Source organism: Somniosus microcephalus, chromosome 8, assembly GCF_052327205.1.
Source record: "Somniosus microcephalus isolate GS21.2 chromosome 8, FLI_Smic_1.0, whole genome shotgun sequence".
Taxonomy (NCBI): Eukaryota; Metazoa; Chordata; class Chondrichthyes; order Squaliformes; family Somniosidae; genus Somniosus; species Somniosus microcephalus.
Genome location: NC_140994.1, coordinates 37,995,444 through 38,008,844, shown reverse-complemented (window position 1 = coordinate 38,008,844; position 13,401 = coordinate 37,995,444). Strand labels below are relative to the sequence as shown.

Below are 13,401 nucleotides of genomic sequence, written 5' to 3'. Positions count from 1 at the left end.
ACCAATTGACAAGAAAAACCACAACTTGTTTGAAGCCTTTCTCATCTGATGTATTTGAACATTTTTTGAAGCAGCAGCCATTTTCACAATGGCAGGTAAATCTATTAAACATAGCAATACAAAGTCAGTCATACATTTATCATGCCTGACAATCATATATCTGTTCTTCATTCAGTTGGTAAATTGCTAGAAGTTGGTGTGACAGATGGGCTTCTTAGCCACAAGATATTAGTCTTTCCATTCCATAAAATAAGCACTCTCTCCATTTCATCAAGTGGCTACTTATACTGTTACAGTGCCTTGCCCTGAGGAAGAGGTGTTGCAGTACTGCAGAATATTGGAAAATTATGCAGTAAAACCCATTTAATATGAATTTCCTCAAATGCTCCCTCACAGAAAAACTTATTCCTTTTTAACCGTGGGGAAGACTGATACTCTAACCTTTTGAATCGGTGGACTATTTTTGCCACATGCTTACAGACAATTATAGTCAATGTCCCTAACAAAAGTGTGGTGAATAGGAAGTATTATCACGTTTCAGATCAGAAACAAGTCTCATTATTTTTATGACTATCTGGGAACTGGCCTGTCCATTTTAAATTTTGCTTACTGAAAAAGCAAATCCAGCTGAATTCACAACAGCACCAGGACACTCAGAGACAAAATGTTGCAGGAGTTTAGGAAGGTGTTAGTACACCAATGTTTTAATTATAACTTTGTCTATCTACTTGCTTTACTGCACGGAGAGCCCACTGAGTCCAAAGGGGTTTCATAACTAAGTGTAGAATGGATATTTTGCTGCTATTAGGTAGGCAGTGGCCCGGTTTGGGTGTTTGAATAGGTGCTTTTGGAAATATTTCCTGTTAGCTATCGACGTAATTATCAGTCTATTGAATTAGGCAGATCTGTCATCTAAGTATCCAGTGAGTAACAGCTGTATGATTTGAGAGACACATTGAGGGTGCCTTGCATTGCAGGTTTGAACTTCAAAGGATGGCAGGGATATATCTCAGGGAGCATTGCTCCCAGTTCAGCAGTTCTTCTGAGCCTATTGAGATAGGACATGAGATTCCATAGGTTTGACGAAATCCCATATATAAGTTAAGTTATGCATGCTGATTCAGGTAGAGTTTTACTGAAAGAATTAGTAGAGAGTTGCGTCATTTGTTATTTTCGTATCTAGGAGGTTATAGATGAAGTCCTGTAAATTGCTGTATTGTCTATGCTACTTCTTATCCATTTTCTTTAGAAACAAAATAATTCTGCAAGCCATGATCTGATAAGGTGTGTATTCTATCACTTTTCAAAGTATAGGAGGTCACAAGAGAGTTTGGGACAAATCCAGCAAGCTAATAAAGGTAATGAAAGTTTCTGTTTGACCCCCTAGGCTTGCTACATTGCCATATATTGTGCGTGTAAAGTCACACTCCAGTTACTGTGGCACAAAGCACAAGAAAAATATCAGACTATAATTCAAAAAGGGAACAAAAGATAACATTGTATTCCGACATGCAGTGAACAAGGTGACATTTAGAACCAGTATATATTTAAGTAACTTATTTGAAAAGTAGAAAAAATCACATGCTTTAAAGTTTTTGACCAAATTAGTACACACACTAGCCAGTGCACTACAAACATAACACTCCAGGCATTATGGGATACCTCATAATCTAAGGAGCTGCTGGGAGAGTTGGAAAGCTGTTTGGCTAGCTTCAGTGCTTCTATCCTCATGGCTGCATACACTAGCTCTTCCTGGCATTGAATTGGCAGGGAACAATCCATAGAAAAGCAGTATTGGAAAAAAAATAGTGTAAGACTTTGACTGTGATCAATGGTTGGTGAACAAACAGAAATGGATATGAAAATGAATACAAACACAAATAGAAGTGATTAAACAATTAAATGACTTTCTGTACAAACCTGTAACTTGTACGCAAATGCTGAAGGGTTCTTTTCAGCTGTGTCAGGCTGCAGATAGTCAGGCTCATCATCTACTTCTGTGTGTCCTATAATCCTACTTAACAAGGCATCTGCAGAGGCAACTGGTTCCTCAGGAGTTGCCTGCGCAGAAGGGTAGGGAAGGTGCAATGTTTCAGGAATAAGGAATTTTGGTAATCTAATCCTGTAGACCTACTTTGACATAGGTGAATTATAATTAAGTTAATAAATAATACTTCCTTGAATGTCGTAACTAATTAGAGCTTTTCCAAAAGTCTCTTCACTGGTTTGATTTAACCACTGGTAAAGTTTTAAGGCAACTCCAATAGAAATATTAATCCAATATTTCCTTTTAAATTTACAGCCCACTTATATTTTTCAGTTTTGAATGTAAATTAGTCTACCTCAAGAAATAAAATATGTACAGTAATTGATGCTTCCACTGTCAAGATTAATGGGCGGAAACTTGCTGGAAAAATAATGATGTGTGATGTAAGAAAAAGGAGGCTTACCATCAAGTAACTTTAAAGTAAGCTTTAAGTAACTTATAAACACACTATATACAAGAGAGGTCTTTACCATGCCTCTGGTAGAAGCCTCTTACAATACTGAACAGACCAGTATTTATACCAGTCCAACAGGAAGTGACACATGACAGGAAGTGAGGTATGTACACAGTTCATAGTTCATAGTTCACAGTTCACAGTTCACAGGAAGTGATGACATAACTTCCCGGAAGTTATTATTTTTATCACATTCTTCCCTCCTGCAGGTTTAGGAGGCTGTGGTCTACCTTTTGGTCCGCAGCCGCCGAACAAGGAAGAGTCGCACCCGTTTGGATTCCCGTCGTAGAGGGTCGCTGGTCCGCTTACATGCGGTTGGCCATTGGCCAGAGTCCGTGTGGCCTGGATTGCCCTGTGAAGGGTCGGGGAGATCATGGCTTCGAGTACGAGCCCCAATAGGTTCAAAGTCAGACTGCCTCTGTTCAGAGGGAGGTGCAGAGCTGGTCTGTGGCAGACCAGTACTTTCATGCGTGGTACTGGGAGGGTCGCAACCTTGAGCACGGGGTTCTACCGGCACCAAGCTAGTTGGTGTCCGATCAGGATCCTGGAGAGGGGTACCCGATAGGTCCCAAGAGTTTCCTGGTGAAATGCCATCACCCGATGTCCCACTAGGTCCTGGTGGGCAGGGAGCCAGATCCCGTAATGATACGGTAGATTCTCGGCCGTCGGAATATCGTATGTTTGCATAGGTGGGGTTGGCATCGGTTAGTTCGACCTCGTCTACAAGAGGGTCATTTTTAGACGTCCGAACGTATCTTCGGAGTAATACAGGTCCAGGAGTAGTTAGCCATGACGGGAGTGATGTCCCATGAGATGAGCGACGCTGGAATCCAAAGAACCGCTCATGAGGTGTAGTATTTGTGGCTGTAGAAAGCAGGGACCGTATAGAGTGCAATGCATCCGGAAGCACTGTTTCCCATTGCTGGTCTGGTAGGCCCCGAGATCTTAAAGCGAGACGTACGGAATTCCAGATGATACCGTTATACCTCTCTACCTGCCCATTTCCGATGGGATGGTATGGTGTTGTTTTGCTTGTAGCAATTCCCCGTTCTGAGAGGTAGTCCTTGAGTTCCCTCGACATAAAGGATGGACCCCGATCTGAGTGAATATAAGCCGGCATGCCACAGAGAGAAAATACCTGCTCAAGGCAGCAGATTACGGTGGACGCCAGCATATTGGAGCAGGGGAAGGCAAACGGAAAACGTGAATATTCGTCGATCATGGCGAGCAAATATGTGTTCCGAGTTGAAGAGGGCACTGGGCCCTTAAAATCGATGCTAAGTCGTTGCATCGGTTGGGTTGCATGTATGAGTATACCATCTGAGGGGCGGAAGAACTGAGGTTTTAATTCCGCACAAAGCCGGCATTCTGAGCATATTTTCTTTACATCTCCAGTGGAAAAAGGGAGATTCCGTGATCGTACGAAATGTAGCATGCGCGTAACGCCAGGATGGCACAAACCATTGTGGACATCCATGAGGGTGGAGGATGACATAGTGGAGCAGAATGCCCGTGTGAGGGTGTCCGGGGCCACATTCTCCTTGCCAGGCCGATAGAGAATGGTATAACCAAAAGAGGCCAGTTCCATCCTCCAAAGTTGTATTTTATTATTCTTAATTTTGGTTCGTTTTCGATTATCGAGCATGAAGGCGACTGATCGTTGGTCCGTGATCAACGTAAAGTGCTGGCGAGCTAGAAAATGGTTCCACTTCCGTACTGCCTCTATGATGGCTGTGGCTTCTTTCTCAACCGGAGGATAATGTAGCTCGGCACCTTGTAAGGTCCTGGACATAAATGCTACAGGACGACCTTCCTGATTCAGAGTAGCCGAGATCGCCACCTCCGAGGCATCACATTCAACCACGAAAGGGAGATTCTCATCAATGGAGTGAAGAGCCGCTTTCTCCAACTGTTTTTTGAGAAGGTTAAAGGCTGCAACAGCCGCTGTTCCCAGTGGAAATGATCTAGCATGCAGCAAGGGTTGGATTTTGTCCGAAAAATGAGGAATCCATTTAGCGTAGTATGCAAACAGACCGAGAGCCCGACGTAAAGAAGCCGGATTCTTAGGTGACGGGAGCTCTTGGAGCGGGCGAAGTCTTTCTGGGTCTGGCTTAATGATACCATTGCCTACGCAGTAGCCAAGGATGTTGATGGTCGGTTGCGACTCAACAGATTTGGATTCATTCAGGGTCAAATTACGGCGATGGAGGGCATCCCGAAATTTTTGGAGGTTGGAGTCGTGTTCCTGTTGATCGTGACCTGCAATGGTAATGTTATCAAGATAGGGAAAAGTGTCCCTTAGGTTTTCCTGCTTAACCAGGCCATCCATTGCCCGTTGAAAGACAGCCACTCCATTAGTAACCCCGAATGGGAGGCGACGAAATTGGTACAGCCGTCCATTAGCCTCAAAGGCTGTGTACTGCTTATCTGAGACCTTCAAGGGTAACTGATGATAGGCACTTTTTAAATCGTAAGTTGAGAACACTTTGTATTCGGCCAGTTTATTAACCATATCATCAATGCGTGGCAATGGGTAGGCGTCCAAGTCGGTATATTGATTGATGGTTTGCGAATAATCGATGCATAGTCGCTGTTTGTGAGGTTTTAGAGGGTTCTTGACAATGACGACTTGAGCCCGCCAGGGCGACGAACATGGTTCAATGATATCCTCTGCTAGAAGTCGAGAGATTTCAGCCGCAATAAAAGATTGGTCTTCCTGATTAAAGCGCCGCGATTTCGTTATTATCGGTTGGCATTGAGGCGGAATACTGGCAAATAATGAGGGTTCATCAAGTGAAGCTGCTGATAATGCACAAAATGGTAATTTAGACGGTATATTAGAAATAGTAAGTCCGGGTTTGGATCCACCAAACTCAATGGTGAGTTTCTTATGCTGTTTTTGGAAGTCCAGTCCTAAGAGGAGATCACTACATAAGTCCTTGAGCACCGAAAGTCGGGTGGAGGGATACATACGACCATGAAGTGTCATATCAACAACACAAAAGCCGGAGATTCTGGTATTAAGTGATGACTGGGCCATCGCAATTGCCTGGTCCGATGGGAAGACATGTAGTTTCAATTTCGCAACAATCTGTTCCTTAATGAAACTATCAGTACTTCCTGAGTCAATTAAGGCATCTAAGGTATGCCCTTTAATTGAAATTTTTGTGGCAGCATGAGACAGGTTCTGTGGGCAAGCAGCTGTAATTGGTGTCGTTGCACAGAGAGTGGCTAAAACTCTCGGTGTGCTTCTTCGGGAGAGAGCTCGAGAGGAAGCTTGATAGGTCCTAGCTGGAGCATCTTGATAGGCCCTAATTGGGGCAGTTCGGTAGGCCTTAGCTGGATTGGCCCTCGTAGAGGCCCTTGATAGGCAAACTTTAGCAAAGTGTCCTTTTTTCCCGCAATAACTGCAGATTGCATTGCGAGCAGGGCAGGTTTTCCTAGGGTGAAAAGCATCTCCACAAAAGAAGCATTCCTTCCTAGATTGCCAAGAGGCTGCTAAAGTGGGGTCGTCCTCCTCTTCTTCATCAGAATTATCAGAATTAGATTCCCCCATGATAGGGTTCACCTGAGACCGCTTGAATTGTCTGGTTGCAGCTACAGCAGCAGATCGAGATCTGGGCAGCTGATAGAGGTCTGCATTTCTCTTTGCCAAATCCAGTGAACAAGCTAGGTCAAAAGCTTTTTGTAGCTCAAGTGTTTTACTTTCTAGTAGACGCTGGCGTATAAATGGAGAGGCAATCCCGCAGATGAAAGCATCACGAATCATTTCTTGGCGGTACAGCTCAGCTGAGGCTGCCTGGAAGTTACAATCTACGCTGAGCCTGCGAAGTTCTTGCAGGAATTCGTCAATTGATTCCCCTGGCCCTTGTCGGGCTGTGGCCAGTAGATGTCTAGCATAGACCTCATTTGGGGTCTTGGCATACAGTTTCTTAAGTGCCCGAATCACCTCATCGTAATTATCCCATTCATCAACATATTCGAACACTTTTGGGGTCACATAATTGATAAGTATCTTCAATCTAGCAGGAGCATCCGCTTCACATTCATCCAGAAAATTCTCAAAAGTACGGTACCAATGCTTCCATACCCTGCCAGCTGCTGGTGCATTCGGGTCCAAGTCCAGACGAATAGGTCTAAGGATTTTCTCCATGATGGGTGGTTCCCTGGATCCTTAATTCCGAGTTTGTCCGAAGGTCTAGTATTCGTGAGTGTAAATACTAAGTTACTTAAATTGATGTAAGAAAAAGGAGGCTTACCATCAAGTAACTTTAAAGTAAGCTTTAAGTAACTTATAAACACACTATATACAAGAGAGGTCTTTACCATGCCTCTGGTAGAAGCCTCTTACAATACTGAACAGACCAGTATTTATACCAGTCCAACAGGAAGTGACACATGACAGGAAGTGAGGTATGTACACAGTTCATAGTTCATAGTTCATAGTTCACAGTTCACAGGAAGTGATGACATAACTTCCCGGAAGTTATTATTTTTATCACAATGTGTGTACAACGCACGCTGTTATTAATGTGCAAATCAGCCAACAAATTCAGGGGATTAAGAGATACGGCGCGCGTTGCGAACCTCCAGAAATTGCTGGTCGATTTACACTGCTCCGCCATTTGCTTCACACAAACGGTATCTCACCCTTAGCCTCCCCATTATTTTTAAGAACTTGCTGGATTTGCACATTAATCACTCGTTAAATTTGCCACAGAAAGTTAAGGCTGGTAATTACCAGCGCATGTACCTTTTTAATTATGTGATAATTGTTAATGCAGTGCCAATCAACCTCTCTGGCCCAGATATTGAACAGTTTAAACTGTGGAGTCTTATTCCTTCAGATGGTGAATTGGTCTTAGAGATTTTTTTAATGTAAAGTTTTACTTTTTTTTCTTACTTTTCCTTTCTGTCTCTTTTCTTTCTCTCTCTTAATCCAATCTTTCTTTCCCCCGCTTTATTTCACTTTCTGTACCTGATTTGACTCTAATTCACCCACCCTAATTCAACTTCCTTTTCAGCCATTCCTTGGTTTCTTTCTCAATTCTTAAAATCTCATTGGTTAAGGAGATACACTGTTGGTCCCACCATTCACTGAGGTCCCAGATACCCTGCTGCCCTTGCCACGCCGTTATGAACTCGCACTTCCAGCAAGACGCCGCAAAAGATTTCTCAGCTGAAGAGCGCCGAAAGAAGTCTAACTAACGGAGCACGCCACAAGATGCCCCGCTCCAGCAGGGTCCGGCCCTATATGTTTAAAACTAGGTTAAGGCCAACTTTCAATCATCAATAATGTAGTATTGTCCACAATGGCACAGCATAACTATTTTACATATCACACTGGCTGGTATACCAGGCACCACATTCAATATCTGTAAAGCACTCTATTGTACAGTCAAAAAAGATATTACCAGTGATCCTTAGAGACAAGAATATTGTAAAGCACACAAGGCTTAAAGATACTAGGTTTTCCAAAAGCACATTCCTCAAAAGAATGTCTTATTTGTGATTTTAACATTAGAGCTAAGTGAAATAGTCACAGAAGTAGCACTAAAATCAGAATCATTTTCGCCTGGAAAAATCGATTTGTTGTAAAGTCTGTTTTACATGAAATCAAGTTGAGACACAATTTATTTGATTCCTCCAAGATAGTTACTATCAAGTTAAACGAAGTAAAATGCACATCTTAAGGAAAACCATAGATTAGGAGTAGGACATTTAAAGAGTCAATTACACCATATTGGCCCGGAATTTACAGGGCCTATGATGGGGTACGTGCCGTCGTAAGTGCTGTGAATGGCCCCACAAGTTCTGGGTTTCCGCTTGCGTTGTGCATGCGCGAAAACCCGGAACTTGCGATCTGTCAAGTTTCTCCTTGACAGATCGCTGTAAATTCACCTTGGCTGGCGCAGAGCGAATACCCAGGAAACTCTTACGCCAGGTAAAAGCAGGCATGAGGTCTTCTTTTACCAGCGCAAGGGTTAAAATAAATGTTAAAATAACATTTTTTAAATGATTTAAACATTCACTTACATTTAAAATTAGTTTTGGTCAATTTTGTCCTGGTTAAAAATGTTTAAATTTATTTTTCAAAACATTAATTTTTTTATTTTAAATGTTTAATTAAATGGTATTTTAATTAAGTTTTAACCTGTGATCATTTATTGTTATTTAAGTGCTGTGAAATTGTATTTATTAGGTGATTTCTATTATGCTTATGGGGATCCCGTACGTAAATGGAATCCCCATAAGCATCATAGGAATCCCCTTTGGCATTGGTTGGGCCGGCCCATGTGATCCCAGGGATTGGTTGGGCCGGCCCATGTGATCCCAGGGATTGATTGGGCCGGCTCATGTGATCCTAGGGATTGGTTGGGCCGGGCCATGTGATCCCAGGCATTGGTTGGGTCGGGCCATGTGATCCCAGGGATTGGTTGGGCTGGCCCATGTGATCCCAGGGATTGATTGGGCCGGCTCATGTGATCCCAGGGATTGATTGGGCCGGCTCATGTGATCCTAGGGATTAGTTGGGCCGGCCCATGTGATCCCAGGCATTGGTTGGACCGGCCCATGTGATCCCAGGCATTGGTTGGGCCGGCCCATGTGATCCCAGGGATTGGTTGGGCCGGCCCATGTGATCCCAGGCATTGGTTGGGTCGGGCCATGTGATCCCAGGGATTGGTTGGGCTGGCCCATGTGATCCCAGGGATTGATTGGGCCGGCTCATGTGATCCCAGGGATTGATTGGGCCGGCTCATGTGATCCTAGGGATTGGTTGGGCCGGCCCATGTGATCCCAGGCATTGGTTGGACCGGCCCATGTGATCCCAGGCATTGGTTGGGCCGGCCCATGTGATCCCAGGGATTGGTTGGGCCGGCCCATGTGATCCCAGGCATTGGTTGGGTCGGGCCATGTGATCCCAGGGATTGATTGGGCCGGCTCATGTGATCCTAGGGATTGGTTGGGCCGGGCCATGTGATCCCAGGCATTGGTTGGGTTGGGCCATGTGATTCCAGGGATTGGTTGGGCCGGCCCATGTGATCCCAGGGATTGATTGGGCCGGCTCATGTGATCCCAGGGATTGATTGGGCCGGCTCATGTGATCCTAGGGATTGGTTGGGCCGGCCCATGTGATCCCAGGCATTGGTTGGGCCGGCCCATGTGATCCCAGGCATTGGTTGGGCCGGCCCATGTGATCCCAGGCATTGGTTGGGCCGGGTCACGTGATCCCAGGCATTGGTTGGGCCGGGCCATGTGATTCCAGGGATGCTTGCGAACCCCATGTGCTCCTGAGATGTGTGGGCCTTCCCGCAGGCGTATGCCTGCAGGCCCAGGACTGCAAGAGTCCAAAGCTCCAGAGACACAAGGTAAGTACGTAGTTTTCTTGCGGTTCGGAGGCGTACGCAGGCGGCAAGCCTCTGACTGCAATTTCCAGGCCATTATTTTTACACTTCTTTCCAGCAGTGAACGACAAATCCCACAGACTTGTTGACACTGCTGCACTATGAGGGACAAGGGGCTTGATTCAATGAAAATTTGTGCTAGTGTAAATAAGTATTTGCAACAAGTCCTAATGCAAGGGGTTCAGTGTACCTAAATTACACAAGTCACATTTTACATTTCTATATAATTTATACCCAAGAAAACTGATTTGAGCATTCTTGAGCTGGTTCCTTGTTTTTGATCTTAAAAAAGTTTTTTTTAATTCATTGATGGGATGTGGGCGTCGCTGGCTAGGCCTGCATTTAGTGCCCATCCCTAATTGCCCTTGAGAAGATGGTGGGGAGCCGCCTTCTTGAACCGCTGCAGTCCATATGGTGTAGGTACACCCACAATGCTGTTAGGAAGGGAGTTCCAGGATTTTGGCCCAGCGACAGTGAAGGAACGGCGATACAGGTCCAAGTCAGGATGGTGTGTGGCTTGGAGGGGAACTTGTAGGTGGTGATGTTCTCATGCGTCTGCTGCCCATGTCCTTCTAAGTGGTAGAGGTCGCTGGTTTGGAAGGTGCTGTTGAAGGAGCTTTGGCGAGTTGCTGCAGTGCATCTTGTAGATGGTACACACTGCAGCCACAGTGCGCCGGTGGTGGAGGGAGTGAATGTTGAAGGTGGTGGATGGAGTGCCAATCAAGCGGGCTGCTTTATCCTGAATGGTGTCGAGCTACTTGAGTGTTGTTGGAGCTGCACTCATCCAGGCAAGTGGAGAGCATTCCATCACACTCCTGACTTGTGCCTTGTAGATGGTGGAAAGGCTTTGGGGAGTCAGGAGGTGAGACACTCGCCGCAGAATTCCCAGCCTCTGGCCTGCTCTTGTAGCCACAGTATTTATATGGCTGGTCCAGTTCAGTTTCTGATCAATGGTAACCCCCAGGATGTTGATAGTGGGGGATTCAGCGATGGTAATGCCATTGAATGTCAAGGGGAGATGGTTAGAGTCTCGCTTGTTGGAGATGGTCATTGCCTGGCACTTGTGTGGTGCGAATGTTACTTGCCACTTGTCAGCCCAAGTCTGAATGTTGTCCAGGTCTTGCTGCATATGGACACGGACTGCGTCAGTGTCTGATGAGTCTTGAATGGTGCTGAACAGTGTGCAATCATCAGCGAACATCCCCACTTCTGACCTTATGATGGAGGGAAGGTCATTGATGAAACAGCTGAAGATGGTTGGGCCTAGGACACTGCCCTGAGGAACTCCTGCAGTGATGTCATGTGATTGAAATGAATGACCTCCAACAACCACAGCCAACTTCCTTTGTGCTAGGTATGATTCCAACCAATGGAGAGTTTTCCCCTTGATTCCCATTGACTTCAGTTTTGCTAGGGCTCCTTGATGCCACACTCGATCAAATGCTGCCATGTCAAGGGCAGTCACTCTCACCTCACCTCTTGAGTATTTAATATATTTAAGGCTGATGTACATGGAGACTTATTTGAAGACTACATCTGCAATGACAACTGTGAGGAACAATCTAGTACGTCACCTACAAATGTTTTTCCCCAAAAATCAAATCTTTTTCTCAAAATTATATCTGCAATGAATTTACCCAAGCTCGTGGAGATCCCTTCATTCATTAGGGAAGGAAATCTGCTGTCCTTACCTGGTCTGGCCTAGATGTGACTTCAGACCCACAGCAATGTGGTTGACTCTTAACTGCCCTCTGAAATGGCCTAGTAAGCCACTCAGTTGTTTAGGGATGGGCAATAAATGCTGGCCTTGACAGCGACGCCCACATCCCGTGAATGTATTTTAAAAAAATCATTTATTTTGAAAAAATGAGGAATGGATCCTCTGACATTATTGCCACAATTCCCTAGCATTCCTCCCTAGTGTATGGTATAGCAGAAATGGTACCTTGATCATTATGGTCAGAATTCATGTTCCAATACAGTATATATCTAGCATGGACATTGCTTTCATGTGTCAGCAAGCATACTGAAATGAGATATTTGCATAACAGCAAGTACTCAGTAATATAAGCAGCATTAAATCTTGGTCCCTGTGTAGTTCATACCAACCTTGCTTGGTTTTTTTTCTGTCTGCTAAACCTTTAAATCCGAGGTTTGAAGGATATTGTGACAAGCCAACCAGATTAAAGACTATTGTAATGAGATTTACCAATAACTTACTGTTGCTCTGATGCCTTCATCAGTCCTGCACACAATTTTAACCTGCACGTTTGTTATTTGCAGCTGGTCATACACAATACCTGCTGTACCAATAGCTCTGGGCCAATGAGTAGGCTATAAAGAAACTTACTTTATGCATTACATAAATCTGTTTTAGAGTGGTTAGAATATGGAACTTGCTACCACGTAAAGTAGTTAAGGCGAATAACATAAATGCATTTAAGGGGAAGATAGATAATTACATAAGGGAACAAAAAATAGAAATATATGCTGATAGGGTTACATGAAGTAGGGTGGGAGGAGGCTCATGTGGAGCATAAATATTAGCGTAGACCAGTTGGGCCAAATTACCCGCTTTTGTGCTGTAAGTACTGTAGTACTTTGTAATTCACCGATTATTAAATGTTAAAATGTCTCTGGATCCAAACAGACGGTCTTGTTTTAAGTTTAGTGACTACACTCCAAAAGTACTTCATTGGCTGTAAAGCGCTTAGAGATGTCCGGTGGTCGTGAAAGTCGCTACATAAATGCAAGTCTTTTTTTCCCACAACTGTTCTATAAACTCCTCTCAATCACAGAGCACCAATGTCAGTCAGTGTCTCCTTTAAAGTCTAGTACTTTGCGCTCAACAAAAATTGCAAATGAAGCCTCAGAACAAGCACAGCCTCTGTGGTCACAAAAACTTGACAAGGATGAAGATGAGAAGGTGAGTGACAATAAAAGAACATTTGGATCAAAGGTCTTTGTTCCTCAACATTGATCTGTACTCTCAACGTCAAAGCCAATAATAAGCGACATTAATGCCTTGCTCAGTAACCCAACTGAAATAGAGTAAAAATCATTTGTAAGGTGCAAACCCTGCCAGTTGGTACCAGTGCATTGGTACACAGCTGACAATTCACCATTCATTTAATAACTAAATGTTGACCTTTATTCGATGTTTGCGTTGAATTTGAGTGTTTCATCAGAGATACCAAAAAATAACGCCATTTAGAAACGGGAGTAAGATCAATTCGCTCATGACTTGCTGTACTGAGAAAATTACTCACCAGGTCAGATTTTGCTGGAGATAAGCTCAGAGAATCCATCATGTCTTTCAATTTATCAAATGAATGTGCCTCTTGGCTGGGAGCCAAGGGTCGTGTGACTGAAAGTTTATTTGCAGCAGAAGACACACCATCATCTGCATCATCTAAACTTGATCTGAAAAATAATTTGTAATCCACTTGTAGAAGCATCATTAATTATACAATAGAAAATATCTTAAATCAGAT

The 13,401-nt window shown here is 44.1% G+C and overlaps 1 protein-coding gene across 12 annotated transcripts in view; it reads right to left on the bottom strand.

Annotated features, from left to right (window-relative positions):
- Positions 1–13,401, bottom strand: part of LOC147113459 (uncharacterized) — a 364,793-nt gene that overhangs the window by 41,751 nt on the left and 309,641 nt on the right. For 8 of the 12 annotated variants that reach the window (XR_015079214.1, XM_085994578.1, XM_085994579.1 and 5 more), the window contains 3 exons: positions 13,177–13,330; positions 1,921–2,061; positions 1,663–1,752 (listed from right to left, as the gene is read on the bottom strand). Coding sequence is in view for 11 of the 12 variants with exons in the window: in XM_085994578.1 (XP_085850704.1) it covers positions 1,663–1,752; positions 1,921–2,061; positions 13,177–13,330 (385 nt within the window). In the remaining variant the exon portion in view is untranslated. The remainder of the gene's footprint in view (positions 1–1,662; positions 1,753–1,920; positions 2,062–13,176; positions 13,331–13,401) is intronic. The other 4 variants (XM_085994586.1, XM_085994581.1, XM_085994588.1 and 1 more) reach the window with 2 other exon arrangements.